Below are 27,428 nucleotides of genomic sequence, written 5' to 3' on the forward strand. Positions count from 1 at the left end.
TCATTTGTGTGCCATGTTTCAAGAGTATGAGGGGAAAGGGTTCTGCTCTAAGGTTAAGGATCTGAACCCTACCTGCAAAGTACAAAACTTCATTAAATTCTAATTAATCCTAACCACTACTTAAAACGCTTAATCTACTCAAACATATTTAACATTTTCCCAATTCTGAGGGGTGTTTGTGTCATTTTTAAGTGATATATGCAGGATGTTAGTGCTCAGCAAAGTGGTCCCTGTCAACTCTCCTGCCTGCCATAATTTAAAAAGAACTTCAGCTAGCTTTTATCAAGTTTTATTAAATACTGTCTTTCTATAAAACAAATACACTTTAAAACACCAATAAAAGTAAAAGTCACAGTTAAAAGATGTGGGTATTGGCCAGCACAGGCTTCCAGCCAACCCTTCAGTTGATTTTCCTTGAATTAATTCACATGAAGTTTAAATCCCCCCCACCCCAACCTTGGTTATTTCCAGAACGGTCACAAATACTGCACTACTGAAATGTGGGCGAAAAATGTGGCTCCTTTTGTGGGGCCACGCCAGAACAGCTAGGCTTTCTTCCATATTGCGGCAATGTTTACGTCGGTGAGAGCAACCAGGTAAGTGAAGGTGGGGTCTGTGACTACATTGTTCACCAGGACATCTGTCAGCAGCTCACCATTTGCTTTCAATTCTGGCCACTTCAGGACCTAAGCAGAAAAGATTGAGAGGGAAGAGCTTACTGTCTCATTTTATATACAATTCAACCTTGTTGCAGTACACATTCTTCTAGAATGCAGTATAAAAATATTTTTATTAAATATTCCAAACCATTTTTCATCCTATGCAAAATTCTAGAGTTAAGAAAACTCTTTCAAAGGTGTTTTACTGTATCTTTCAAAATGTCTTTAACCTCTAAATAGCCAGTAACATATTTGAAATCAAATATACATTTGTACCTGTTGTCCCATAATTGAACATCAGGACACAAACCCCAGAAAGATAAATTGCCCCTGTACCTGTGAAGGCCCTATTCTCTTAACTGACGACTCTTCCTTTGTGGCACTCAGAGTGGACAAGTGGTTGCTGAGGTCATACATCCAGACACTTCCTTTCTCATCACCACAGAACACATACTCTTCTGCTGCAGGAGCAAAAGGGTCCAAATCGAATCAATCTTACGGTTTCAGTCAGAAGAACAGAGGGATATAATTCAAAGATGCTTGAGTGCACCTGTAAGGTGGAGAAGTCAAGCAGGCCAGATCTTGCCCAGCTCTGTCCCACTGGATACCCATTGCAGCACAAACTCAGGCTATAGAGGGTTGCGGAGGGAGGTTGCTGTGGTTTGCCAGAGTTTGTTCTCCCTGACTGGGAACTAGGGGAAGAATTATAAGGCCTGCATCTAACACTGAGTCTTAAGAGAGATTAAAGATGCTCTTTGTGTACTGCCCACCCAGCTGCCCAATACTCTCTCTGTCTAATGTATTTTTGACTGTGGTGTTAAAGGAATCCCAGATGATAATTACAGGAGACTTCAACATTGCTGCTGTTGGACCAGCTCAGGATTTCCTGGCTCCTACAACCACCACAGGGCTGCCTCAGGTTGTCACCAGCCCAATGCACAGAGCAGGACACACCCTTGACTTGGCCTTTGCTCCAAGCATGGAAAAAGGTGATCAGGAAGTTGGGGGGGCATTCCTCTATTATTCTGCTGTCATAGACCACTTCCTGGCAAAGTTTGGATTCACAGCTCCAGCTCAGCATTGCTATCAATGCCCACTTTCAACTGGACACTAGTGATGCTGCAGCTACACAGCCTCCCTCCAGGTGGGCTTATCTGGTGCTGTCATGCTTTTTGAGATGGAAGCCAGGTGGCCAGCATGTCACACTTCATGAACCACAATGCCTGAGAGACATGAGAGGGCAGAGCCTGCCACCCAGCACCTCTAGATGCTCAGAGCTCCCAGGGACCTAAGTGGCAGAAGGCACCAGCAGCACTGGTGAAAAGGGCAGGGTCAGCAGTATGGGAGACACTTACTCGGACACGTGCTGAGGGTGAGGTAAGGCAGATCTGTTGAGGACCACTCCAGTTCGGCCAGGATGACGGCTTGCACTGTTCTGCGACCCCCCTTCCCTTGCTTGAAAGAGCGGCTCCAGCTCCAGAGGTTTATGGATCCTGTTTTAGAACTCTTGGTAACTGCAGAGGAGAGAAGAGAAACAGGCCTTGCTAGGTAGTGTGCCTGCTGCCAGAACACTGCATCTTCCTATGAAATTAGCTTTTATCAGTTAAGATACTAATTTTTACATAATCGGTTCTGGAAGGGCTGTAGCTTAGTGGCAGAGCACTTGCTTTGTATGCAGAAGGCATCTCTTCCCTAAGTAGGGCTGGGAGAGACTCCATGAAATCCTGGAGAGCTGCTACTGCCAGTTACTGTAGATGGACCAGTGGTCCGACTCAGTACAAGGCAGCTTCCCATGTTCCTATGGCTTGACCGAAGGTGATGGTTAATAATGACAACATTTACTTTCTGGTAATGTGCCAAAGAAAGCCAAATGAAGTCCCAACCTTAAAGTGAAGTTGAGGGACCCAATACTGCACCTGATTCAATCATATAGTGGTGCCTCGCAAGACGAAATTAATTCGTTCCGCAAGTTTTTTCTTCTTGCGAGTTTTTCGTCTTGCGAAGCACGGTTTCCCATAGGAATGCATTGAAAATCAATTAATGTGTTCCTATGGAGACCGCTTGCCAGGCTGGCGGTGCGGAGAAGGGCTTTTCTCCCCACCGCAAGCCTTCAGGACAGGTACGGGAACAGAGGGGAAGGCGCGCAGCGCTTCTCCTCTGTTCCCGGGGCTTGCGGTGGGAGGAGGGTTTTTCCTCCCCACCGCCAACATTCAGAACAGCATTCTGAATGTTGGCGGTGGGAAGGAAAACCCTCCTCCCACCGCAAGTCTTCAGGACAGCCATCCGAAGGCTGGCGCGGGGAGAAGGTCTCTCCGCCCCACCGCCAGCCTTCGGAGGAGCCTTCCGAAGGCTGGCGGCGGGAGGAGGTCTCTCCGCCCCACCGCCAGCCTTCGGAGCAGCCTTCCGAAGGCTGGCAGTGGGAGGAGGTCTCTCCGCCCTACCGCCAGCCTTCGGAGGAGCCTTCCAAAGGCTGCCGGTGGGGCGGAGAGACCTCCTCCCGCCGCCAGCCTTCGGAGCAGCCTTCCGAAGGCTGGCGGTGGGGCGGAGAGACCTCCTCCCGCCGCCAGCCTTCGGAGCAGCCTTCCGAAGGCTGGCGGTGGGAGGAGGTCTCTCCGCCCCACCGCCAGCCTTCGGAGGAGGTCCGAGGACAGTGGGGAAGACGCGCTGCGCTTCCCCGCTGTCCTGGAGATTTCCCTATGGGCTTTCGTCTTGCGAAGGAAGCCCATAGGGAAATTCGTTTTGCAAAGCGCCTCCAAAACGGAAAAACCCTTTCGTCTAGCGGGTTTTTCGTCTTGCGAGGCGTTCATCTTGCGGGGCACCACTGTACATTTTTTTCTCACAGTAACTTGCAGTGCAGTTGCATACCAACATCTCTACCCAGAAGTAGGTTCCACAGAATTAAATAGGACTTATTCCACCTACGTGTGCTCATTTAGGACTGGTTTCATATGACTTAAGAGAGGAGCTTGTCATACATGGAGTGCAGAATACTTGCTGTTCTATAAGAATCACCAAGGAGGGGGAGCTATGTGGAAGACTTGGCGCCTTTCAATAAAGATAACAGGTTCACAAAGCATAAACCCTGAAATGAGGGATGAAAGAGGTTTCCCATTCTCTGTAGAGAAGTCTTCAAAGTGCAACATTCTCTTTATCTCTTATGACTTGGCAAGCATGGAAATGGGAGGGAGTCAATGCTGTGCCCTGGCACTGAAGGTCATCAGCTTTGACCAAATAGTTTGTAAACTTTTCTAACCCATCTTCTCTGGCATTTAGTCTACTTTTATCTCTTTCTTTAAAAGTGTGCATTAGCCCAAAGGGATTTTTGAGCCTACTTACTGCCAATTTGTCTAGAAAATGTTTCTTCTTTTTCTAAAAAAAACTCCCATTTTATTAAAGATGTTTCTAAGTGCAAAAGAAGAAAGCAAGCTGGGGAAGTATGCCAAAGGCTTGTATCTTGTGTAACTAAAACATCTCAACAAACATTGACCCACTTCACACAACACTATGCAAGACCCTGCCAGGGTATGAACGAGGGAGTGTGCGAGTAGATGGAGAAATTTAAGAGCGGTTTCTAGACTGAAGGTATTCCTTCCAGACACCCAGAAGAAAAGGATGCAGGCTTCAAGTGAAAAGGTAGGCCTTTATTGAAATACAAATGTGCTTAGGGGCAACCTCAAAAATAAAGAGGCTGTGAAGAATCACACCCACAGCAGTCTTTCATATACACTTCCAGGTTACACACATGATTTTAGTTCAATCAAAGGATCACAGCAATCTTAGCAGTTGCAACCCAATGTTACCATCACTCAAAATCACTTAACTCTTCAGATCAGCTCTCATCAAGTGATTACATATGATCTTTTTAAAATGTCTTTTATAATTATGACTTTCACTAATTTTTTTATGCATTAAATGCGTCCCAATATCCTTTATCATCTTTCTACAAAACAATTCAAGATTGATGGCCACCATAGATTTTAATAGCTTATTCTTTTCAGTGTTCCGGAATGGACATTCACCGCATACAGTACCTGAAAGCAACTAGTTCTGTACTGTAAAAAGTAGGCAGGCACAGCCCTTCTTCAGTTTAGCTAGGCCATGAGCTCAAAAGAAAATGGAATCATCAAAATGATACAGTTCTTTGAAAGTATTATGTTCTCCATCATAATCAAAAGAAAAATTGCAGCTGCTTTCCTTCCCCCTCTGGCCTTACTGCTGCTGCACTATCCAAAACTAAGCCACAGTTTGACTTATTGTTACATGGTTTGCTTCCTCCAGGCAAACAAAAATAGTGAGCCAAGAACAAACCTTGGCTACAGTTCAAAGTTTGTATGGACAGAGACAAACGACAACTCTGGGTTCGAACATGTGGCTTAGTTCAAGGTTGTGCAGCAGCTGGCAAAGCAGCCCAATTTTTCCTCTTGAGTACCCACACACTTGCTCATTCACATGTAGCCAGGTTTGGCTTAGTGTTACATGTGAACCAGGTCACTGAAACAATGTCACCTTACGCATGCAGTCGCAGGAGGTGCTAAACTATCTGAATGCAAATTTCTTACCCACAATGTCTTCATTCAAAAAGGCCAGACCATCCACACGATGGGAAGCTGTTTCATTCCCCTCATCATCTGGGAACTGGAATTCTACTTCATAAGGTCTGGAACATTGGGTAGAGCAAGATCACTTTTTTAAAAAAGTATTGTGCAACACTATTGTGCAAGCACCATAACTGTACAATTAAAGAGTTACTTATGTCTTCGGTTTTCAGAGATTTTTAATGCATAAATAAAACTAAGTTTGTGGTTCTCATAGCAGAGGAGCATGTTTTGAAAAACCATAGCAATTATATTGCAAGCATCTATGGGGGTGTGACCTCAGAATGCTTTGCATGCAGAACAACCCAGATTCCATCCATGGAATGGCTATTTTAAAGGATGAGGTAGGTAGGCAGATGATGGAAAAGCCATCTGCCTTAGACCCTGGAAAGTACGACCTGTCAGAACGGCCCAGTCCTAAAGCAACCTGGACAAACAGGCATCTCTCTATGTTTTGATGAACTTACGGTCTCCAGATGGATTTAATACTAGGAGACCCTGGTTCAAAATCCCTCATCAACCATAAATCTGTGCTCAACGTAATGACAGGGCAGAGAAAAAGGTGTGACTCATCAGAAGTTATAGAAGAAATCAAGAATTATTTACAGTACTTTCTCCGGTTTCTGAGAAGAAGCAAATTGGAAATCCTAGCCTAAGATACATGTTACCTGTTCTCTATTTTCTCTCACTATATTTACTACCTTCTTTCTTTTCTTTGCTCTCCATGTACTGAGGTCAGCAAAAACTCTGAACAGGGCAGCTTGACCCAATGGACTAAAAAGTACCATTTGTTTTAGCAGAACAAACTGGAGCACAATAGTGAGTTATGTACACTTCTAACGAGTTATCAACGACAGCCGCACCATGACCTGTGCCCCCTGATTTATGGCAATAAATTACAAAACTATCTCCACGTCAAGGTGGAAGTTGCAGCCATCATATAGGATAGTTGGATTTGATAATAGCAGCCTAAGCTTATTTGCATATAGATACAATTATGCAAGTGTGACACCTCTATTTTCTGATTGGGTGCAGTCGAGTAAGTTGCCTGTTATGGAATTATGTCAGTGCTATACTCAATTTCCTAGATTATCACTATTGAAGATGTCATGAGAATCAACTGAGGTCCTAGAGAACCCCTGCCCAGCAAGGAAAGCTAAACTGAATACATAATCTTTGTAAAATTATCGTAATTGGTCTAGCAGTATAAAATGTGCTTATGTGGTATAATTACCACTCTCCTCTACCTCCCCTGCCCTGGTAACACCAGGCATGATTTACTCACCTGTTTTTCTGCTGCTTTTCATCCAGTCTAATGTCCCAAGCAAAGCAACCTTGCTCACAGCCAGCCACCAAGTATCGGTCTGGGCAAGAGGGCACGAGGGCGATGCGTAGGGGTGTGGCAATGGTCTCTAGCACCATCAGATGTCTGGCAAATGAAGCACATTTTAGTTCCCACCTTCCATTCACAGTTCACCACTTTTTGCTAACTTTGGTTATGGTGTCATTACCTTTCTTTGAAATTATAATCGGAATCTGGAACTCCAATGTCCCACATGCATATTTTCTTGTCATAGGATGCAGCTGGGAGAAAGAAGAGAAAATATGCATCCTGGTGAGGATAGAGGCAGTCTTCAAAATAACTACCCAAAACGTGCCCTTCATCATAAAATAACCCAGGGTAACAATGTGAATACAACCACACTGAGCAGAGGAATGAGAGTCCTGGGAGAGGCATGGACCCAAGGTGGCTTTGAGGCAGAAGGAGGAGGGAGAGAGAGAGAAAAAACACCTCAGTGGTTAAAAATTAGAATATTACTGACCTTTCCCACTAAGAATTAAGAAATGTTGTAACATTCTGCATCTTAAAAGTGTATGCCATAAACAGGGCACGGGAAGGTATATTAAGCCACTGCCTTGCTGAAGTTAGTGCCTACAGGAGGTTTCACTTGGAAGTTTCCCTTTTCCTTTTGCATTGGACTTCCAACAAGAGAAGGTAGACTTCACGTTTTACCTATTCACATGGTTCTGACTTCCTGCACTGTGCCCACTCCAGCCCTCATCTGGTGACAAGTGCTTCAGCTGGGCAGCAACAGTTTCCATCCCACTGCAAGTAATGGACTTAAACAGCTATGGCTGCACTCAAGATTGCAAATGTAGATGGTGCAGAGATAAATGATTACCGCATGTTCATTGCATGTCTAATTGAATTCAAATTAATTAGATCAAGCAGACACCTATGAAATCTGCATAATTTTATCAGCCATAGGTGAACTTGAAAGATACTGCTTTCATGGCTGCAAAATTCTGGCTTTAGATTTGTAATGAATTAACAGTCCTAAACTATGGAACAGACAAAGACAGCATTATTTTGCATTGCCTCATGGAAAAAAGGCCTTTTGGCAAGGGCTGACTGAGTGAACCTGGAGGGAGACTTACTGAAAAGATGTGTCTCAGAAGTTGGACTGAAGCAGGCAGTAGCAATGGGTTTCTTGTGCGCCTTGATCTCTCCATAGCAGTAATCAGCGGTCACATGAATTAACTTCACAATTCCTCGTCTCCCAGCAGCAGCCAGAACATTGTGCTTTTTCTTTCGCCCATCACTAGTGACCATAGTCAGAGTTGTCCATGCAACGGTGAAAAACTCCTGGAGGGGGGAAATGTGTCATCAGTAAAGCAAGCTGTGAGGCAGAGGCACTACAAAAGGTGTATAAACACTTTGGTCCCACACAGTCACTTGGCATACACACAAAATGTCCTACTTTAGGTACAAATTTGCTCAAAGCTCCTCTGTGTCTTTGCAATGAAAAGTAGGGTATAACATCAATTTTTAAAAAATAAATAAATATTGATTGTCATTTTGTTATGAGAGAAGAAGCACAAGTTACATAGACTTTTCACAAAAAAGGGGCAACAATGAAACACAGTAAATCAGGAAAGGGGGAGGGGGAAACCAGGACATAGCAAAAACATGCAAAGCAATACATAGCTGTCATAAATACAATGTACAGGGAGAGGAATAAGAACGTTAATCTTCTACAAAGCCTGTCCACACAGTAACCTGGGAAACTGGAGGTTTGGTGGGTTTTGCTCAGTTCGGAAAGGCCTAGCAAACCAGCAACCTGGAAAACCAGTTTAGCAAAAAAAAAAAAAAGAAGAAGAAGAAGAAGAAGAAAAGGAAAAAAAAGGCTAGACCCTTTCTCTTAGTCAGGGGAGACCTTTTATAACTATTGAGCAGAGCAAAAGGGCAATTAGCCCTGCAGATGTGGGGAGTTTATCGTCAATCCACAACTGCCAACTCTGTTCTTCAAAGGCTGACAGATAGATAAAAGACCATCCATCTAACTACAAGCTGTAATACTCCCCTTTCTAGGCATCAGAGCGTATCTATTTGTGCTTGGCAAGCCTTATTTAACAAGCCGAACTCACAGCTGTGGTTCTATCACCAGAGATCCCTGAACCACAAAAATAAGGTTGCTTGGTGGATGGGAAACAGAAAGGAGAGAAGCAGCCCTAAACCACGGTTTGCTTGTGCATTTGGAAGGTCAAACCTTGTTTTGTTCACAATTTGGTGCTGTGACTGAATGTTGTCAGTGAAAGGAAAATTAAACAGTAAGAAAGAGATTGTAACATCTCATAATTTTAAGAAATAAGTCTTGGAATTGGTGCTGCTGCTACAGCAACAGCTAATGCATGCTAAAACATCTAATTATATATTTAGTAGCATTGCAGAATTTTCAACTTTCATTCCCACCCCTTGTTATGGAAGTCCCTCGGGTCACAGAGATGAAAATGAGTTGGCAGTTTCTGATAAAAGATTTAGTAACCTGAGTTCTGAAGGGAAATATCTGGGGAGGAAAGGCAGGAAAGATCCTACTCATCGCTCTCATGTGCTCGCTTTGTACTTTTGATTCCAGTAACATAATTTTTGCTTGCAGAAGACAATATGTTTGGAAACACAGAATTCAACGCAGCACCTGGGTTTTAAGTCACCATCTCCACTTCCTATCAGGAGACATTCTTGCAACCCCCCAACACCTGGCATTCATGATCAAGTAAGACATTCTTGTTTCCCTACCTCCCCAGTCACTTTGTACTTTTTCAAGACAATGCCTGTCTCGCAGTCCACCAAACAGACAGAGTCTCCACCACAGGTAGCTGCTGTTCTGGATGAACTCACCACAGGATCTGAAAAAATTAAAAAAAACAAACACAGTAATTGTAACCCTTGTGTTCCCATTTGACCTGACATTTAGCTCCTGGAGGTGTGGGGAAGCTGTGGAAATGCTTTTTGTGTGGTTATAGCCACACAATACAGTACTTCTAATGTGCCAAGTGCTCTACTATCTCTGCTTTGCTCTCACTGACAGCCAATCACAAATGGGCAACTGAGGCCAGTAGTAACTATACGCTACCTACTGTGGACCACAGTGTCCACACTTACATACCAACTTAAAACTTCTCAGGGAAAGCACCATCTTTTATTTATATAAAACATAGCATCATTTTCCTTGACCAAAGATTTTAGGTGCTCTATGTAACTAGAAACTTAAAACACTATCTAGAACAATACAGCAAAATCTCAGTGCTTTTTTCAGACAAAACTGTCCTGCTCCTTGGAGTACAGGGCCTACACTCACTTATCCCTAATGCACAGATCTTCCTCCCTGAGCAGGTCTGAGGTGCCAGCTTTCTCCTTTCCTTCAAGTCCTTCATCAAAACTCATACTGGCCTTGATTTCATTCCTTGTGATTCCACACGGCAACCAAGCTTTAATCTCATGTTAACTGATTTTGTGGCATGTCCTCTGAACACCCTTTCAGAGGTTTGTGTTTTCTCCACCCCTGAAGCAAGACGCGGCTTTCATTGTTTCACTCTGACACAGTACAAGGCAGATGTTTTATGTTGTAAGCTGCCCTGAGAACTTCATGTTACAGGATGGCTTACTTATTAAGTAAGTAATAAATCTTACCCTCTTAAGGCGCCTTCGCATTGTGTACACAATGCGAAAATGGCAAAGTGACTTTAGCAAATCAGATAGTGTGTAAACTGGGCCTTAAGAAATTACAAGGCTAGATCTAACCAATAAATTATCCCTCTTAAATTGCAGTCGGATTGTGGACAGCAGCTTCTGCCTATATAAAACTGGTATAACTAGCCTGCACACTTGAAACAGAAATACACGATCCACTGGAATGATAAAATGAGTAAAACATGAGGACGGGGCCTGCTAAAAGAATCAGAACCAGAGAGGGGGAACTTCTGTCATTAGCAATGGGGGCTGTGGGGGACATCTCTCACCATTACAATACAATTCATTATACAGAAAATTGAGTGTAGTCAGGCATGCACTTTGAACTTTAAGAAAGCCATTTTCAAAAGGCTTGAGAACTACTAGGTGTGATCCCATGGTCAGAAATACTCAAGAGAAGGAAGTTCATGATGGATGAGAGTTTCTTAAAGGTGAGATATTGATAGGACAATCACAAACAATTCCAACAAGAAAGAAAAGTGGGAGGCACGAGTGTGGCTGAATAAGGAGCTTTCCAGTGAGCTGAGATTTAAAAGAGGCGTATCTAAGAAACAGAAGGAGCAAATGAAGGAAGAGTATAAATGAGTAGCCAAAACTTGCAGGGAACAGGTCAGGCAGGCTAATGCTCAGAACCAACTTTCGGACGGCTGTCCAACAGCGGAATGTATTACCTTGGAAGGTGGCAGACTCTCCTTCATTGGAAGTTCTTAAATAGAGGTTGGGTGGCCATTTGTCAGCAATTCTTTAGCTGTGATTCCTATATTGGAGTGGGCTGGGGCTAGATGATCTCAGGGTTCCTTTCCAACTCTACAACCCTATGAAATCCTTGAAACTATTAATATAATTCCTTCTCTGGTATTTTACTTTTAAGTCTGCCAAGGCCGCTCAGCCATGCTTACCTTTTCTCGTCCCACAATCCAGTGGCGGCTCAAAGACACAGGCCCATAACTGGGTCTTAAAGTCATCCCTGTTGTTGCCTTTACTGTGACACTGTAGAAAATGGACAGGCTCCAGGCTGATCGTCTCCTATAAGAAAGCAGGTCACTGTAAACGTAAGCTCAACGCCAATGGCATAAAAGGCATAGCCTTTGTTTTACAAAGGAGAGAACTTGAGTTTTCTGAGCAGAAATTGAATGCTGCGGTCAGGCACAGAGACCCATGTTCAAAACCCCATTTTGTGTTGAAGCTCTTTGTGGGTGGTCCTAGGACAAGCTACTATTCTCACAGCCTAACCAGCCTGGGGGATGTATTTAATGCATATGCATTAAATCTGATAACCTTCCAGAACCAGGCAAAGACAGTTTTATTTGTCCAGACTATTTAAAGCTGTCTGTAGTGCTGTTTTAGAGTTGCGGGTGGCACTGTGGCCTAAACCACAGAGCCTAGGGCTTGCCGATCAGAAGGGCGGCAGTTAGAATCCCCGCGATGGGGTGAGCTCCCGTTGCTCGGTCCCTGCTCCTGCCAACCTAGCAGTTCGAAAGCACGTCAAAGTGCAAGTAGATAAATAGGTACCGCTCTGGCGGGAAGGTAAACAGCATTTCCGTGTGCTGCTCTGGTTTGCCAGAAGCGGCTTAGTCATGCTGGCCACATGACCCGGAAGCTGTATGCCGGCTCCCTCGGCCAGTAAAGCGAGATGAGCGCCGCAACCCCATAGTTGTCCATGACTGGACCTAACGATCAGGGGTCAATTTACCTTTAGTGCTGTTTTAAACTGGCTGGCGGCTGCTCCATTTCCAACTTGCATAGTATATATGAGCTGTTCTGGGGGACTTTTGCCTGAAGTGGAACAAAAAGCTTCTAAGAAGAAACAGTAGGCACACTATTGCCTGCTCTCAGTCCATCAGATAGGAAAGTTATCAAACTAGTAAGGTGGCAGAACATTGGGATGTTAAAATAGTTGTGACCCAGACCCTCACTGTAGAGCTTCCGTGCTTCCAATGCACGTGCAGGATACGATGTTCTTCAGAGCACACCAGCTGTGTCTCATCAATAACCAACTGAGGGTGATAGAGAGGGGTGTTGTAGATTTAGCAGCACCCACTACCCTTCCTACCCCTTCAGTCAAGTGACTGGTACAGTGGTACCTCTAGTTACGAACTTAATTCATTCCGGAGGTCCGTTCTTAACCTGAAACTGTTCTTAACTAGAGGCGTGCTTTCGCTAATGGGGCCTCTTGCTGCTGCTGTGCTGCCGGCACACCATTTCTGTTCTCATCCTGGGGCAAAGTTCTCAGCTCAAGGTAACTCTTTCAGGTTAGCAGAGTCTGTAACCTGAAGTGTTTGTAACTCGAGGCACCACTATAATGGAAGAGCTGATCATGTCCATCATCTTTTGTTGGATGCACAGTCTGCTGAGACTAGAAGTCACAGTCTTCTAATCTGTGGAAGGATTAAGATCTATAAAAGGGCATGTAGTAAACCTACTTGTTTTTATTTTTACTAGAATCCCAAGATCTACAAGCCTGAACTAGGTACCCCCAAAAAATGGAATTAAAACTCAGGCTGCCTCTGAGCACATTCTGAATCTAAGAATTTGCTTTCACTACCAGAACCAACTGAAACCAGTCCTTTTGCACAAAGGGAAACTGCTGGTTAACTTTCATCATTTAAACAGCCTAACCTAGGTGGAAAAAGTAGTTTTGCTGCTGCTATTGTTAAACAATTGGGAGTCATAAACCTTTTCTAATATGCCACAAGCAAAATGTGATCTATCTTCTGTCCAGCCCTGTAATTAACAGTATAGCATTTTCACTGCATTTTTTTACAGGAAATTCCTATTAACTTATAGAGATATGCGCATGAACCTTAGAATTCCCTGCACACAAAAAACTAGCATGCTAGAAAGAACAGTATAGAACCCTTCTCCCAAACATGTAGTTTACTAGGTGCAGGGAATTTTTTTTGCACAGTGAAACACTCAGTTCTGTGTGTTCTCACTTGCAATTTGAAGTCAAACAGCTCAGCCCAGCAAAAACGAGCCAGAGAGGATAAATACATTAGGAAAAGACATAACATAAACTTGATAATTTTGTACTTTTGATCAACTATATATGCACTGGATGTCACATATCAGTTACTTTTCAAGATTTGAAAAGTGTACTTGTTTTACCATGGGAAAAACATGGTTTATCCTGATTCAAGCCTGCTTTTGTAACTCAAAACATGTCAGGATATTGATAATCTACTCCAATAAATTGAAATCATCAGTTTTGATGTTTTTCTCTATATTTTTGTTGGTACAGGGCTCCTTGTTTTCTTGCATTCATTGCTTTTTGCAAACTCATCATAAAATTTCCAGTTTTAGGAAGGTTGCCCTCTTGCCCCAGCAAGCCCTACATTGGAAGACTCTCCTGATACCTCGCCTTCCAAGTCTTTGATTGGAGTGCTACAAACATCTCTTGCATCCTCCTCTCTGTGCTCCTCTTTCTGCTGACTGGACCTTTTGTGGCTGTGTGCTTTTGGAAGACGCCCTCCATTCCGATGGGCCCCTTCAGAATCCTGAGCGTCCTGGGATTCCTTGGTCTGTGGGCGAGATGCTTTTGCCCTCTCAGGGCTGCGCTCGTCCTGCAAGCGACTGGGCTTCTTGGGGCTGGGAGAGGCTTCCTCATTGGAACTGCTGCGAGAATGGGGTCTCTTGCTTGCTCCTCCTTTGGAATGAGCCCCTTTTCTTTTGCTGGGGGTTACTGTGCCCTATTAAAACAAAACACAGAAGCAACTCCTGGCTCGCTCATTCATTCTCACAACAAAACTCAAAAGCTGTGCTATCATTTCACAGTGGCTTGCACAGCATAGTGACAACTTTTACTTCAATCTACAACGTCCCACAATCCAGTAACATTTCTGCTGTTTTTCTGAAACACAGAACAAAATCCACTGGGGATCTTAATGAGATGTGTTGACAGCATTTCAGATTTTCCCGTCTCCGCAAGCCTTGTCCTACCTGCTGGGGTGGGAGGGTGGCACTGAGATACACAATGACAAAAGATATTGGCACCCCACAATCTCTCACCAACAGCTGCGCTCTCTACCACCCTTTCCCCACTTCAGGCATAGAAAGAGCAATGCTGCCTAAAGTGGCCAGTCACTGCTATTATGCATCCCTCCTATAGTCACTTTCCTTAATTCAGAAAGGGAGGACAAAGTAGGCCTCCACACCATTTGTATTGGGTTAATATGTATTATGGTGGACAAGATCAAAGGCTAATTTCTGTGGCTGAAATTCCCAACTTCCTCCATTTATATGCTAATGAATGTGGAGCCCAGGTGATAAGATAAGGAGGAAGCTAGGTTCTTATTACAGAAGGCTGACCATCTTATTAAGTTCATCACAGCCAAACTTTAATGCTTCAGTTTATGAAATGTATAACAAAATATCAGGCTGCTAGTCTGTCTAGTCCAGTTCTGTTAACTCTCTTAGCAGCAGTTCAAGGTCTCAGGCAGACCTCTCTCATTCTTGCTTCCTGATGACCCTTTTAGTCACTGATGCCAGGGATTGCCCCAGAGTCCTCCTGCATGCAAAGCATATGCTCCGCCATTAGGAAGCCATGTTATACTTGTGGGATAACCTGCCTCATCTAACCAACATGCTTAATTCTAATGGTATAGAGTAAACTGTCCTGTGAGACTTAGCTAGGTTACGCCTACTCACTTTGGGAGGAAGGTAATAGAGCCTATTGTTGTATCTCAGTCTACCTGAGAAGCTCAGCATATAAAGAGGTCTGAGCTGGTTGTTCTAAGCTCAAACCATGTGGCTCTAACAAGCCTCTTTTGAGTTCTTCTACCAAGAATTTAGGTAATTTCCCCACTGTAACTAAACCAAGTTTTACTGCCTCTATAAGTTTTCTACATGCTACATGGAAAAGCACATGACCCTGACCTTTGGAGAGTTTGTAAGTAAACCATTTTTAACTTGCAAACATGTGGACTCTTGGAAGTTTTGGAAGCAACTCACAAGAGCATATTTCAAAAGTCTAACAGTCTATATCTCCATGGCTTGGGTTGACTGAATATTTTGTGATTTTAAATCTCTGCTGTGGTTCTCTCACCAAAGAGCACTTGCCCCAAACTTGGATCTTGGCATCCAGGAATTCTCCTTTTTATATACAGTGGTACCTCGGGTTAAGAACTTAATTCGTTCTGGAGGTCCGTTCTTAACCTGAAACAGTTCCTAACCTGAGGTACCACTTTAGCTAATGGGGCCTCCCGCTGCCGCCACCGCGTGATTTCTGTTCTCATCCTGAAGCAAAGTTCTTAACCCGAGGTACTATTTCTGGGTTAGTGGAGTCTGTAACCTGAAGTGTCTGTAACCCGAGGTACCACTGTACCCATAATTTCCTTGTCAGCAACAATACTGAATCAGGCTATTGGGCATCTAACTTAGTATTGTCTACACTGACTATCAGTGACTCTCCAGGATTGCAAGCGGCCCTACCTGGAGATGCCAAGAACTAAACCTGCATGTAAAGCCAATGTTCTGACTGATCAATGTCCTTTTTCTGCATTGAACTATTGCCTTTCCCCAAGTGGCTAGTGAGAGTAGCCAATGACTTCCAAAGACAAGAGCTAGAAAGATGTTAACTGACACCTACTGGGGGAAGAATATTAATTTGACTGAGGTGGTCAGGGTATTCACTTGCCAAATTCTGACCTTAGTAGCAACCTTATTTTCAGTATCTGAAGCATTTTCCATAATTTCTTCTTCTGTTTCTTCTTCTTCCTCCTCCTCCTCTTCATCTTTCTCCTCCTCTTCTTCCTCCTTCTCCTCCTCCTCTTCCTCCTCCTCCTCCTCTTCTTCCTCTTCCCCCTCCTCCTCCGCCGATTCTTCCACTTTAGAAGCAGCCTTGTCTTCCTGATTTAACAGTGAAGTCAAGAATTCCTCTGCAATCATTTTCACCTAATAGAAAAAGATAATGGAGAATGGTCAAATTTTAATAACAAGATAGATGCAGAAAAGAAGCAGTTTATAATACCTGTAAGAGGGATCAACAACTCTGCATTTCTCCAGAGGCCTTAAAAGACAGAATAGTTTCCTCTTTAAACTGTTTAACAAGGGTAATCAGCTTGTTCATTCTAGGCTTAAAGTAACCATTTCTTAAGAAAGATCTTAGATTTTCACTGTCAAATGATTTGTGATATGGCCATGGTTAAGACATCTCAGGCAACTTTCAAGTGCATTGATTTTTTACCAATTCTTTCAAGTAGCCCAGCAAAAAGTGTAAAAATTGGACTGGAATCCTGCAATTTATTCAGTTATTATTTTGTTGTCCATTAGCATTATCAAAAGAGTCATAAGACTACCAAATGCATAACATTGCTGAAGATTATAAAAACTGTTTTTAAGAGAAAGTTCCTCAAAAAACAGGATATATAATCAGGCCTGTGCTGAGCTTGTCTGAGGCCCAGGGCGGGAGAATAAGGTTATAAGCAGGCAGTCCAGTTACATAAGATGGCAAGGTAGCTTGGATAAACCTGGGAAATTTGAAAAAAATTAAAGTCCAAACACTTTTTATGCTCTACTCTACACTGATCTAATGAGTATTGTGCACTTCTCAACTATGCTTGCAAAACTACTTCTAAACATCTCATTCTTGCCCAAGCCCTGCCAATGCAAGATAATGCCAGCAGCAGACATGTGGTTCTGACAAACTTGTAGGCTATGAGATGCACTACCTCCTAATATGATCTGACGCTACACAATAGTACACAGTAACACAGGTCCAGATTTTACTGTTCAAGCCTTGCAGTGCCTATGAAAAAACCCAAAAGGCTGCAAAGGCTAAAAATCTCTTTGGATGAAGCTGTGTGCAGACACATTTTCAAGTCACATGGAACTCTTATCTAAGATAGACTGTGAATGCTCCATATGTAAGAAGACTTTATCTTGCTGTGGTAGGCATAATATAAACAATAAAAATAGCTATTTCTCAACTGTAGAGAATGCATGGCTTTATACCTCAAATTCCAAATCAATTTACTTGAAAGTCATTAGTTTCTATTTCTGTCAGTAGAACATTTTTTGAAAATAACAAGATCATAAGGCATGCACATGCCTACTCTATTTCAATAAGTTTAGGCATACCTAACACCACAAAGGATATTGCAGCTGAAACCTAATACCCTTTATCAATACCATTCAGCACTACTGCATTTTTAGCAATCCCAACAAACCAGCAACGTCAACTTTTAAATAAGGAATTTTACAGGGAAGCCCTATTGCCGTGATCAGGAAGGCAAAATGTAGAGAAGTCGGTCTGAAGTTCTTGGTTTTCTGTTAATTTCACAAGTCAATCCATCAATCCTTGGTTGAAAGGCCTCTTGGCAAAGCATGCGGATTTTTACCCTCTTGCCTAGACAAATTTCAGAGTCACTGAGCTGTTTTTTGGGCCAAATGATTCCGCCCCCGCCCCCGATTTATATTTTGACAATTTATCTGCATAGCTGCAGCTGCCATCAAGATTCTATGTTAAGTATCAGATGCTGCATGAAGACCTAATATACAAAGGGCAGCAGAGAATGAATGGGGGTGAATTTACCCGCCATCGGGTGAAGCCGCTGAGTGAGCTGGGTCCATATGCTACATGGGCTTGTGCAGACTTGATGAATTTTTTCCTGACTGATTTCAACTGCTCTGGGGACGGAGTTTTGGGCAGCTGTTTCCGGAAGTTTTTCCCCCAGTGAGATCTGACCTAGACAAAGAGAGAAGCGTATTAAACTTACATATAAAATAATAATATACAGAATATCCTAGGTTTCTTTTGAATGTATTAACCTGCCCAGGTGTTGAGATTTTTAGGCTCAGACCTTGCTCCAGGTGCTCCATCAGGTGAGATGGACAGCAACTGAAAACTCATACCAAGTAAAATGGGGAAGTTTGATGATGGTTTTCAATCTGGAAATTACTTTCTGTTTTATGGGCAGATTTCTCGTGTTCACTTATTATTTTTATTTCAATACATGGCATTTTTAACTACTTGTCTGTTCTTCACAAACATGAGAGCTGGTGATACAAACTGCAACCTGTTGTCCACCCAATGGTCAAATTGGGTCAAACTGACAGGTAAATGAAAGCTGAGATGGGCGCTTGCTAAAAGCAGGTGCTCAAGTGTCTCCTTCACTATTAGTCCAGTTTGGCTGCAGGTCTAGAACATGCCGAAGTGAACTTAAGGCTATGTGAATAAACCATAGGTTAATAGAAAAGGCAATACTGAACAATAAAGATAGTTATTTACAGTCAAGATGGAGTCAGTAAAAAAAATTACTTAATCTTCTTGCAAGAAGAGAAATTGTTTGATTATAGTGATGTTGGAATGTTGAAACACATCTATTGATAGAAAACGTATTAAATTATAAAATGTAAACATTACTTCATGTCAATAGCAGTTAGTGAAAGTTAAGTGAAGCAGAAATAACAAGAAGATATATAAGGCTGTGCACCCAGAAAAGGGACAGGATGCAGCAGAACAAAAGAGGTAAAGACAATGTTCCTCACCTGACTGGAATCTAGAGCAGCTGAGGCAAAACTCTGAGATTAAAGCTAAGCTCATTTATTTATTTTTATCTGCTTGCTGTGCCATTATCCTCATTTTTAATCATACCTCAGTTTTAATCATACCTGTCCTACGTTTAAAGAAAATAAAATAGATGCCACACAAAACCTCTGCTGAACCCACGGGAGTTGGCGTATCCACCCCTTCAAAGATACGGTAATGCATTTCTAAAAGTACAATACTAAATATGTCTGCTCACTATGTAAACCTACTTATTGGAGACATCTGCAACAGTCAGCAGTCAAAGCTGTAGAAGTTACTACATTTATATCCAAATGCCTGCAGACAGACAGGTCATGTATCCACAGCAGTGACCAGATGAGAAATGCCTGCTGGGAGGAGCGTAGAGAGAAGAAACACTATGCTGCATCTGTAAAAGCGAAACTGGGTGCCTTTATCTGCCCCAGCTGCAATAAAACATGTTTCTCCCACATTAGTTTCTATAGCCACAGCAGGCACTGTAACTCTCCAGCGGTTTGACTTTACCCTTGATGGCACACTCTTCCATTGTCTCTAGAGACAGGTGGATGCCAACATTTATATCCAACCTTTCTTTTCCAAGGCGCACAGGATGGCTGCCTTCCACCCACTGTCTCATCACAACCCTGTAAGGCTGAGAGAGTATGCCTAGCTCAAAGTGTGGGGGGGAAGGGGGGGAGTTTCATGCCTGAGTGGGGATTATAAGTTGGGTCTCCCGGTCCTAGGCTAACCCTGCTATAAAGGCAGCATCCCCTTTGTTTGGATCAGTTCCTCTTACATTTATGAAGATCCCCAAAATGTGCCTATTTCAGATCTTATCTATTTGGTTAAGCTCTTACTGCGATTGTCTTTGCTTACCCATTGCTTCCTTTCTTTATTACATGCAGTGCTTTTTTCTGGGGTGGGGGGACACAGGGGTATGCATACCCCTAAACATTTTGTTAACCTAAGTTTGGCCTCATTGAGGGGCAGTATTTCAATATGAGTAGTAAAATGGAAGTACCCCTAAACATTTTTTTAGGGGGGAAAAGCACTGATTACATGTATCTATTTCATTTAAGGTTGTAATTCCATCAATGCAAATTCTATTATTTATACCGTACAGCTTTTTAAATATATATATAATGTGCAGTTTTCTTTTATGCTCTCAAAAAATATAACCATCACATGGCTTACCCTACTGGTCAGCTCTCGACTATTGACAACTCTCACATGGCTGGCCAGCTTGGTGATATCCTTGCCATTCAGTTGTCGGAGATTTTGCAGAAGAAACATGACCTTATAGTCATCACTGGGCTGGGGGGCAGGCAAGAAAAGAAAGCAGCCTTACAAGATGCCCTTTAAGTAAATCTCGCCAACTTTACTCCAAACCAAGCATTTCATATAGATTATGTATGGCCCAGGGCCGGCCCACTGAGGAGGCAAGGTGAGGCAACCACACTGGACGGAAGGATCCACAGGCGCAGCAGATTCAGCCTCCAAGGAATGCATTGCCCATTGCTGCTGTAGCTGCCGTGGTGGCACCAATGGCTGTGAAGAATTCCTTGGAAGCCAAATCTGCCTCCTCCTTGGCAGCCCCCACCCCTCATAGTGCCTCTATAGCAGCCTCTCAGAGAATAGGAGACACTGCTGGCCTCCTCCCACCCCTAGGGAATAAATGGTGGGTGTTGCCCTCTGGCTTTTAGTGGGCTCTGCACCTGACTGGCTTGATTCAGAGCAGGCCTCTTTCTTTCCTCCCCCCTCCCCCCCGCCACATGGAAGCCTTTGTTTCCCACTTCAGTTGTTGAGTAAGGCTGATTTGATTGTTCCCCTTGTTTCTGATGTAGATCTTTTTTCCATCCTTGTTCCCGATTTAGATCTTCACTCACCCCTGCTTCCCTGATGGTGGGAGGGCTGTGCCACTTTTGTGGTTGGCCTCAGGTGCCAAAATGTCTTGGGTCGGCCCTGGTATGGCCCGCCTACTGTGACAACTAAGAGAGTTAGCCAGCAATTGAGATTTTAGGTTTTAAAGCATTCCTTTAAAAAAATTGAAAACATTAAGTAACATTTGGCTGTTAAGTGTCAAAGAAACAAACGTTTAAAGAAAAGAAAAATGCCTGTAATTATTGTGAATCCACAAAAGGTATTTAACTGGTCAAGTCAACATATTTCAGTTTCTCTAAAGTCCATGCAACAGTAATAGCTAACTCACAACAGTAACAAAAATGAATATTTATCTTGCAGGGTCTAGCACAGGCTGATCCAATGTGTGGCCCAAGGGCTGCTTGAGGCCCTTGTGAACATTTGAGCCACCTGCCTCCCAGCTGCCTTTCCAAAGCTGAAAAAGCACTAACTAGGCTTTGGGTGTGGTCTGCGGGTTCCGTGTCGTAGTACTCTTGTGGCCTACTTGGTATGAAAAGTTGGGTCACCCTTTTCCAGCAGATCTTGCATTCAGGATGAACTTGGACCATATTACAGATCCACCTCTTATCTTTCATTGGGTATAACCCCGAGGGACAATGAAATGCCTGAACAGGTGTGGGAGTTGATTGACACATCAGCAGTCCCACTCACCCTCCCCCCAATGAGGCATGCAAAAAATGGCATACATTTAATCTCTATTTCTCAAAGAGCTAGAAACTTGACTTTTAAAAAGTGGGGGGAGGAAGAACACTCAGCTTCTCACAGGGGCATTGCATCCCCTTTCACCACCTGAGACAAGACGGGAATATTATCATCACCATCAGAGCTCTCCAGGTTTAAGCTTAGAAACCCTGTTAATTGCCAAACACTGTACTTACTGTCAGGTATACATTGTTCACATAGGTTAGCTCCTCCAGCTGTGGAAACTGCTTCAGGGATGTCACGTCTTCCAGGTTGTTGTTGTCACAGTTTAGGATACGGAGGTTTGGCAAACTGAGATTGTCAGGGAGCCTCTCTATCAAGTTGTCAGAGAGGTCGAGTTCTTGGAGGTGGCGGAGATGAGAAAATAACTGTGGTTCCAAGTCTTCTGTTGTTATCTGCAACTTGGACAAGCTGAAGAAGAAAAAGGTTCTGCACACTACTGACTCCCATGCCATCAAACATTTTGCAATGCTTTATAGTAAGTATAAAGTGGGAATGTTGAGATAATTATATATTTATTCACAGCAGCAAAAATGTCAACAGCCACTAACTGGAGGAAAAGAAAGTACTTCCATTTCTGTTACGACTGGTTTTATAGGCCAGATAGATAGAGAGATAGATATAGTTATACAGGTAATGCTTAAACTTACATATTATATCTGGGCCTGCACAAATGAAATGAAAACCTACATGTAAAGAAACTGAATTTTGGAATGATAAATTTAGTGAGAACATCCATACCTGTACATTGTTTATGATGGTGTAATGAATGAATCTCTTTCACATTAGCTTTTATATTAATAAATTTATTAATGACTGAAGCAGGGAGGAAGAAATCCCAACAGTATAGACTGTTGGAAAAATCTCTGCTCTCTAGCAGAGGTTAATTTGTTAATTAGTGGTTAACGCTGCAACTAGGCTCAGCAGAGCACAGCTCCCCTTCCCCAAAATTTTTAGCAACAAGATTCAACCCAGAAGATCTTAAATAGTATGTGGAGTTTTCAAAGCAATACAAGCAAAAACTGTATTTCAGCAATGGTGGCTAATGAACAGTAAAGGCCAGAAATAGTTTGTGAAGTAATCAAGAACTTAGGGAGGAAACCCTATCCTACAACCTAAAAAGGATAAAGTAGTGATCTGGGAACTTGACAGTCTGTAAGTATAAAAGTTAAGGAAAACCTCTCATATTTGGGTAGCATGATGGGTAGCTACCTTAATGCCCTATTTGTGAGCTTCTTGGTGCCATCAAACTGGCTGCTGTTGGAAACAAGATGCTGGACTAAATGGGAGGGCAGGGCTCTTGTTCAGGAACTCTTACAGATCACAGCACCATCTTAACTGGAAACTTTTGGTTTTTTTAATTATAAAATGCTTCCTGAATTGTACCTGCCCCATTTAAAAATGCATCTTAAGGACTGTAACCAAGCAGAAAAAGGACTCCATCCTCATTGGTAAATGAATATTTACCAATATTTATTGGTAGAATGCATTGCTTGGAAATGCATGCTCAGTTTTACATTTCTGTGATTTGAGGCATTTAATTTAATGCCCTGATTTTTCTGTGAAAGTAATATTACAATCGCTTAAGCAACTCAAATTACTAAAATCTAACTGCACCAATTATCTTTCTTCTTTTATAAACATATGACTGCACTTACTTCAGAATTTTGATTTTTCGCAGCCTAGTAGATTTAGGCACTGCCCTTTCCAACAGAAGTTCTGTGGTAATTTTGGACATTTTTAATCTTTTCTGGTTTTCTGCAAACCCAAAAATATTGAATGAAAACTTCCTGGTGGAAAAAAGAGAGAAAGAATGAGAGCACAATCCTAATCCAGTAGCAATAAATTGTGTTGCCAAACAGAAACAAAGTAATCTGCAGTTGGAGCCAAAGGCTGAGGGTTTTAAACAACCATCTGTCTGTGAGAATTTAGAAAGAAAAGTACAGTTCTATATTACCAAATCTCTTGCATTCAATTGCAAGCTGGAGACATCAACTCCACAGAAGCCTACAAGTGGGTTCTGTTGTGTACATAATATGTTATTACAGCTACTTTGTGTTCAAAATAAAAACTATGTAACTTGAATTATACTAAGCAGAAAACTTAATCTTTGTATAAATATTAACATACAGCCAAGTTAACGACTGCTTTTGTATCTATCTGCAGATTTATCTCTAAGAACTTTCATCCTGTACCCGGAAATTGTCCTTCAGGGACTTAGAAACCGTGTGCTAATTTTGGGGGTTCTTTAATTGTGAAAAGTTGAGATTTACAGAGAATAAAGGTACCTATTTAAATGTATTCATAACAGTAATGGACCCTGAAGCATCCCAGAACTGTGGACCTATTCCTTGAAAGGGATAGCCCCATCCAGGGCAAGTATACAACCTAATTCCTGGACCTGGGACTAACCCATCTTACTAGGACGCTCAATTTATTAGCACTTATCGAACCCATAATTGCATGCAGGCACTGGTTTAGGACATGCAAATTCCTGATTCAGATGCTGCAGAGAAATACAGCTGGGTGTCATCTGCATCCTAGTTACAATTTGTTCCAAAACTCCTAATGACACTCCCCAGCTGCTTCAGATATATACATTCAACAGCATGGGGGGGGGAGAGATCCTGCCCTATGACAGCTGCCAAGGGGCAGAGGCACATTTGCCCAGTACTAGTCTCTGGAACCAAACCATTATTGAGGTGTGAAACCACTGCAAAACATTGTCTCCAACTCACAGGAGACAATGGTCAAGCATAGCAAAAGATGCTGAGGAACAAAGGGATCCTACAAGGCTGTACTCCCCTTGTCCTTTTCCCAATAAAAGTCATCTACAGTGGTGCCTCGCAAGACGAAAAGAATCCATTCTGCGAGTCTCTTCTTTTTCGTCAGCAAGCCCATTGACGGATTAGCGGATTAGCGCTATTAGCGGCTTTTAGCGGCTTATCGGCTTAGAAAAAGGGGGGGGGAAGGAAAAAAACCCCCGCAGGAACTCACAATACATTTTCGTCTTGCGACGCAAGCCCATAGGAAATTCGTTTTGCGAAGCACCTCCAAAACGGAAAACTCTTTCGTCTAGCGAGTTTTCCGTCTTGCGAGGCATTCGTCTTGCGGGGCACCACTGTATCAGGAAAACCAAGGAAGATAATATCCTAAAACTGGACCTCGTCAGGCTAGAACGGGCCAAGATAATCAGTCTCATTGAAGGGTGTCTGCAGCTGAACTGCCACCACCTGCTTTAAGCAAAACAAACCACAATTCCTGGTTTGCACCGAACACTAGTATTATGGCTTGTTGCATGGAACACAAGTATTGTGGCTTGTTGCATGGAACAGAGACTTAACTACAATTTGCCATGATGTGCAAACTGGGCCATGGTGTTGCAGGCAGTGGCGTAGCGTGGGTTGTCAGAACCCGGGGCAAGGCAAGTAATTTGCACCCCTAACGCGTGGATTTGCGCCCCCTAACCCGTGGATTTGCGCCCCCTAACCTTAACCCCCAGATGTTGCGCCCGGTGCAGCCGGCCCCCCCTGCACCCCCCACGCTACGCCACTGGTTGCAGGGCAAGTCTGCTGTCTCACTTGTACCATTTACAACTCGTGAGTAGGGTTGAAGGATCCTGCTTTTATATTTTGTGAATTGTTGCATATATGATACCTTGTCTTGCAAAGCAGCTTCGGATTTGTTTCTGAATGAAAGGGGGGGGCAAAAACAACAACACCAAAGCCATATGCATTACTGTTACTATCTATCAATTCTGGGAGCAGGGAGACTGAGGTTTACATGGAAAGCACAGTCTTAATGGCTGTGCACTCTGAATGAACGCTCTCTGTGGTTAAACGCGGGTTGCCGCCACGCATATTTAGGCAGGGCTGCTGCTGCTTTAATTTCATTTTTAAAACCCGTGGTCGTCGTCCCCGCCGTACCACCCAGCTCCCACGATAACCCGGGGGTTTTCTTTGAGGGGAGTGGGAAATGTCTTAAACGGGAAAGGGCGGTGTGGCGGGAAAGCAGCGGCGGCGGGGCGGGGTAATAAACCACCGAGGCGGGAGTTAGCGAGGTGGATCCTTTCCCTGAGGTAAACCTCCTCGCGCTGGCATCCGAGGTGCGGGGGGCGCGGAAGACCCGCGCGGCCCGTTTCTGAGGGGCGGCATTGTCTCAAAAACCAAGGCGAGGGGCCGGCAGCTGCTCCCCTTGTCTGAGAACAGAGACACGGTGGCGGGGCCCCCCCGAAATTTCCTCTTCCCACCCCACTCATTTTGAGGTGAGGAGGCGGCCAAGAAGACACCCCCTCCCCCCGGCTGCGTAGGTGGCAACGGGAGAAACGGCCCACGACGGCATCTTTTTTTTCTCTTCTAAAACACACAAAGCCCGGCACTACAATTCCCGCCATGCCCCGGGAGGGCCCGAGAATGCTTTTCTGTAGGCGCGCCGCGCAATGCGCTGCTGGGAGATCGAGTCCGCCCTCCTCCCCGCTGCTAAACCACCACCAGTCCGGCGGGGCCTTGGGAGAGGAACGTTGGGCGACGGGCCGCTTCGCCTCCCCGCCGCGTGCGCGCCTGAGGCGCCTCGAGCGCAGCCATCCCGCCCCCTCCAGCCCCGCTCTCCACCTCCTCGGCCCCGGGGCCTTTTTTTTTTTTTTTTACCTCAGGCGGGCGAAGGGGCTCCTGCTCCTGCCGCCGCCGCCGCCAGGGCTCGGCGAACCGGAAGCTCCGAGGGAGGCCCTCCCGACAAGGCCGGTGGCGGCGGCAAGAGCTACCGGGGTCGGGATGGAGGAGGAGGCGGCGGTGGCGGCCGCCGCTGCTGCTGCTGCTGCCGCCTCCGGAGGACGGGGAGCGGGAGGCGAGCCCGGGGGCTGCTGCGGGTGCAAAGGGGTCCGCGGCTGCCTGCTCTGCGAGGCCGCTCCGCCCCCGCAGGTACCACGCGCGGCATCGGAGGAGGAGGAGTGATGGTGGGGGAAGTGGGTGGGCATTCAGGGGCGAGGGGGAAGGTTTGGAGGAAGCGGGGAGGTGTGTGTAGGAAGAGGAGGGGGAAGGAGCCCCTGCCTTCGGCCGAGGGGCGCGCGCCTCTTGAGGGGGTGCCGAGTGGCCCACCATTACTGCAGTAATAGTAGTGGGTGGGAGGAAAGGGGCCGCAGGAGCCACTTCGCTGCGAGGAAAGGTTTGGGGCTCCTTTAGTTTGGGGGGGGAAAGGCGCGGGAAAAGTGACACGATCATGGCAATCATGGAGAAAGTGGGTAGAGGAAAGTGTTTTCCTCCCTCTCTCGCCTAACACTCGAACTCGCGGACATCCCGCGAAGCTGAATGTTGGGAGATTCAAGAGGAAAAAGCCCTTCTTCACGCAGCACATCGTTAAAACTGTGAAACTCGCTTCTCGTTCATTGATGTCCATGAAATGAAATACTAACGAGGATTCTTTCGACGTGTTGATTCTATCATGTAAAATAGACCGCTCGGCTTTGGAACACATTTTTAAAAGGAAAGCTGGACTAGGTTTTCAGATACATTACAATTGAATAACTTGTTAAAAAAAATTCCCCAAGTAACTGATGTGGTAGTTTGAAAGTCTTGTTTATTCCGTTATATTTTACTCCAAGAAGACCCATTTATCCTAAATAGAACCTAAAAGGGCAGACATGAGAAACTTGCTAAGAGAAAGGCACGAATGTCCCTACTGTGGAAGGACGTGTGGTTCCAGAACTGGCCTCCACAGTCACTTACAGACTCATTGTTAAAACCGTGTTTATGGAAGACAATCTTACTTGGCTACGAGTGATCGCCAAAGAAGAAGACGACAATTTTTAAAATGTGTTCCCATTGAGATCCCAAGATTAAAATTTGGGTAGCTCTTAGAAATAGTAAATAATCAATACAATTTTTTGGAAGTTTTCAATTGTAACTTTTTTGCAATGTTAAATTTTAAAGTAAGTCCATCATGTGACATATCATATTAGAGCCCATGAAGTTCTGAAGAGATTGGCCAAACCTTACACCAAAGAATAAACGGACATAAAT

The 27,428-nt window shown here is 44.0% G+C and overlaps 1 protein-coding gene across 2 annotated transcripts; it reads right to left on the bottom strand.

Moving 5' to 3' along the window:
• Window positions 1–273: 273 nt before the first annotated feature.
• LRWD1 (leucine rich repeats and WD repeat domain containing 1) lies at window positions 274–26,401 on the bottom strand. 2 transcript variants are annotated; one of them, XM_083587586.1, is made up of 17 exons: window positions 26,061–26,401; window positions 23,073–23,204; window positions 21,591–21,825; window positions 19,987–20,106; window positions 17,818–17,970; window positions 15,933–16,178; window positions 13,643–13,975; window positions 12,963–13,010; window positions 11,186–11,312; window positions 9,333–9,442; window positions 7,694–7,901; window positions 6,766–6,838; window positions 6,540–6,683; window positions 5,219–5,316; window positions 2,015–2,173; window positions 996–1,120; window positions 274–686 (listed from the first exon to the last, which is right to left on the bottom strand). In XM_083587586.1, exons 1-17 carry the CDS (start codon window positions 26,384–26,386, stop codon window positions 546–548), a joined length of 2,778 nt encoding a protein of 925 aa, XP_083443712.1. In that variant the 5' UTR covers window positions 26,387–26,401; the 3' UTR covers window positions 274–545. The 2 variants fall into 2 exon arrangements, with proteins under 2 accessions (XP_083443712.1, XP_083443713.1); XM_083587587.1 differs by lacking the exon at window positions 12,963–13,010.
• Between the last annotated feature and the right edge of the window lie 1,027 nt (window positions 26,402–27,428).

Source organism: Podarcis filfolensis, assembly GCF_964270895.1.
Source record: "Podarcis filfolensis genome assembly, chromosome: 15".
In the NCBI taxonomy this organism is placed as follows: domain Eukaryota; kingdom Metazoa; phylum Chordata; class Lepidosauria; order Squamata; family Lacertidae; genus Podarcis; species Podarcis filfolensis.

Bases quoted from the DNA above. Each gene is read 5' to 3' on its own strand.
- LRWD1 (XM_083587586.1), bottom strand. From the start codon at position 26,386: ATGCCCACCCACTTCCCCCACCATCACTCCTCCTCCTCCGATGCCGCG. The intron at 11,313-12,962 runs GTTTATGACTCC...GCTTTCTTATAG, and splicing joins CTTGTGGCATATTAGAAAAG to GAGACGATCAGCCTGGAGCC. The intron at 1,121-2,014 runs GTAAGTGTCTCC...TTGCTCCTGCAG, and splicing joins CACCCTCAGCACGTGTCCGA to CAGAAGAGTATGTGTTCTGT.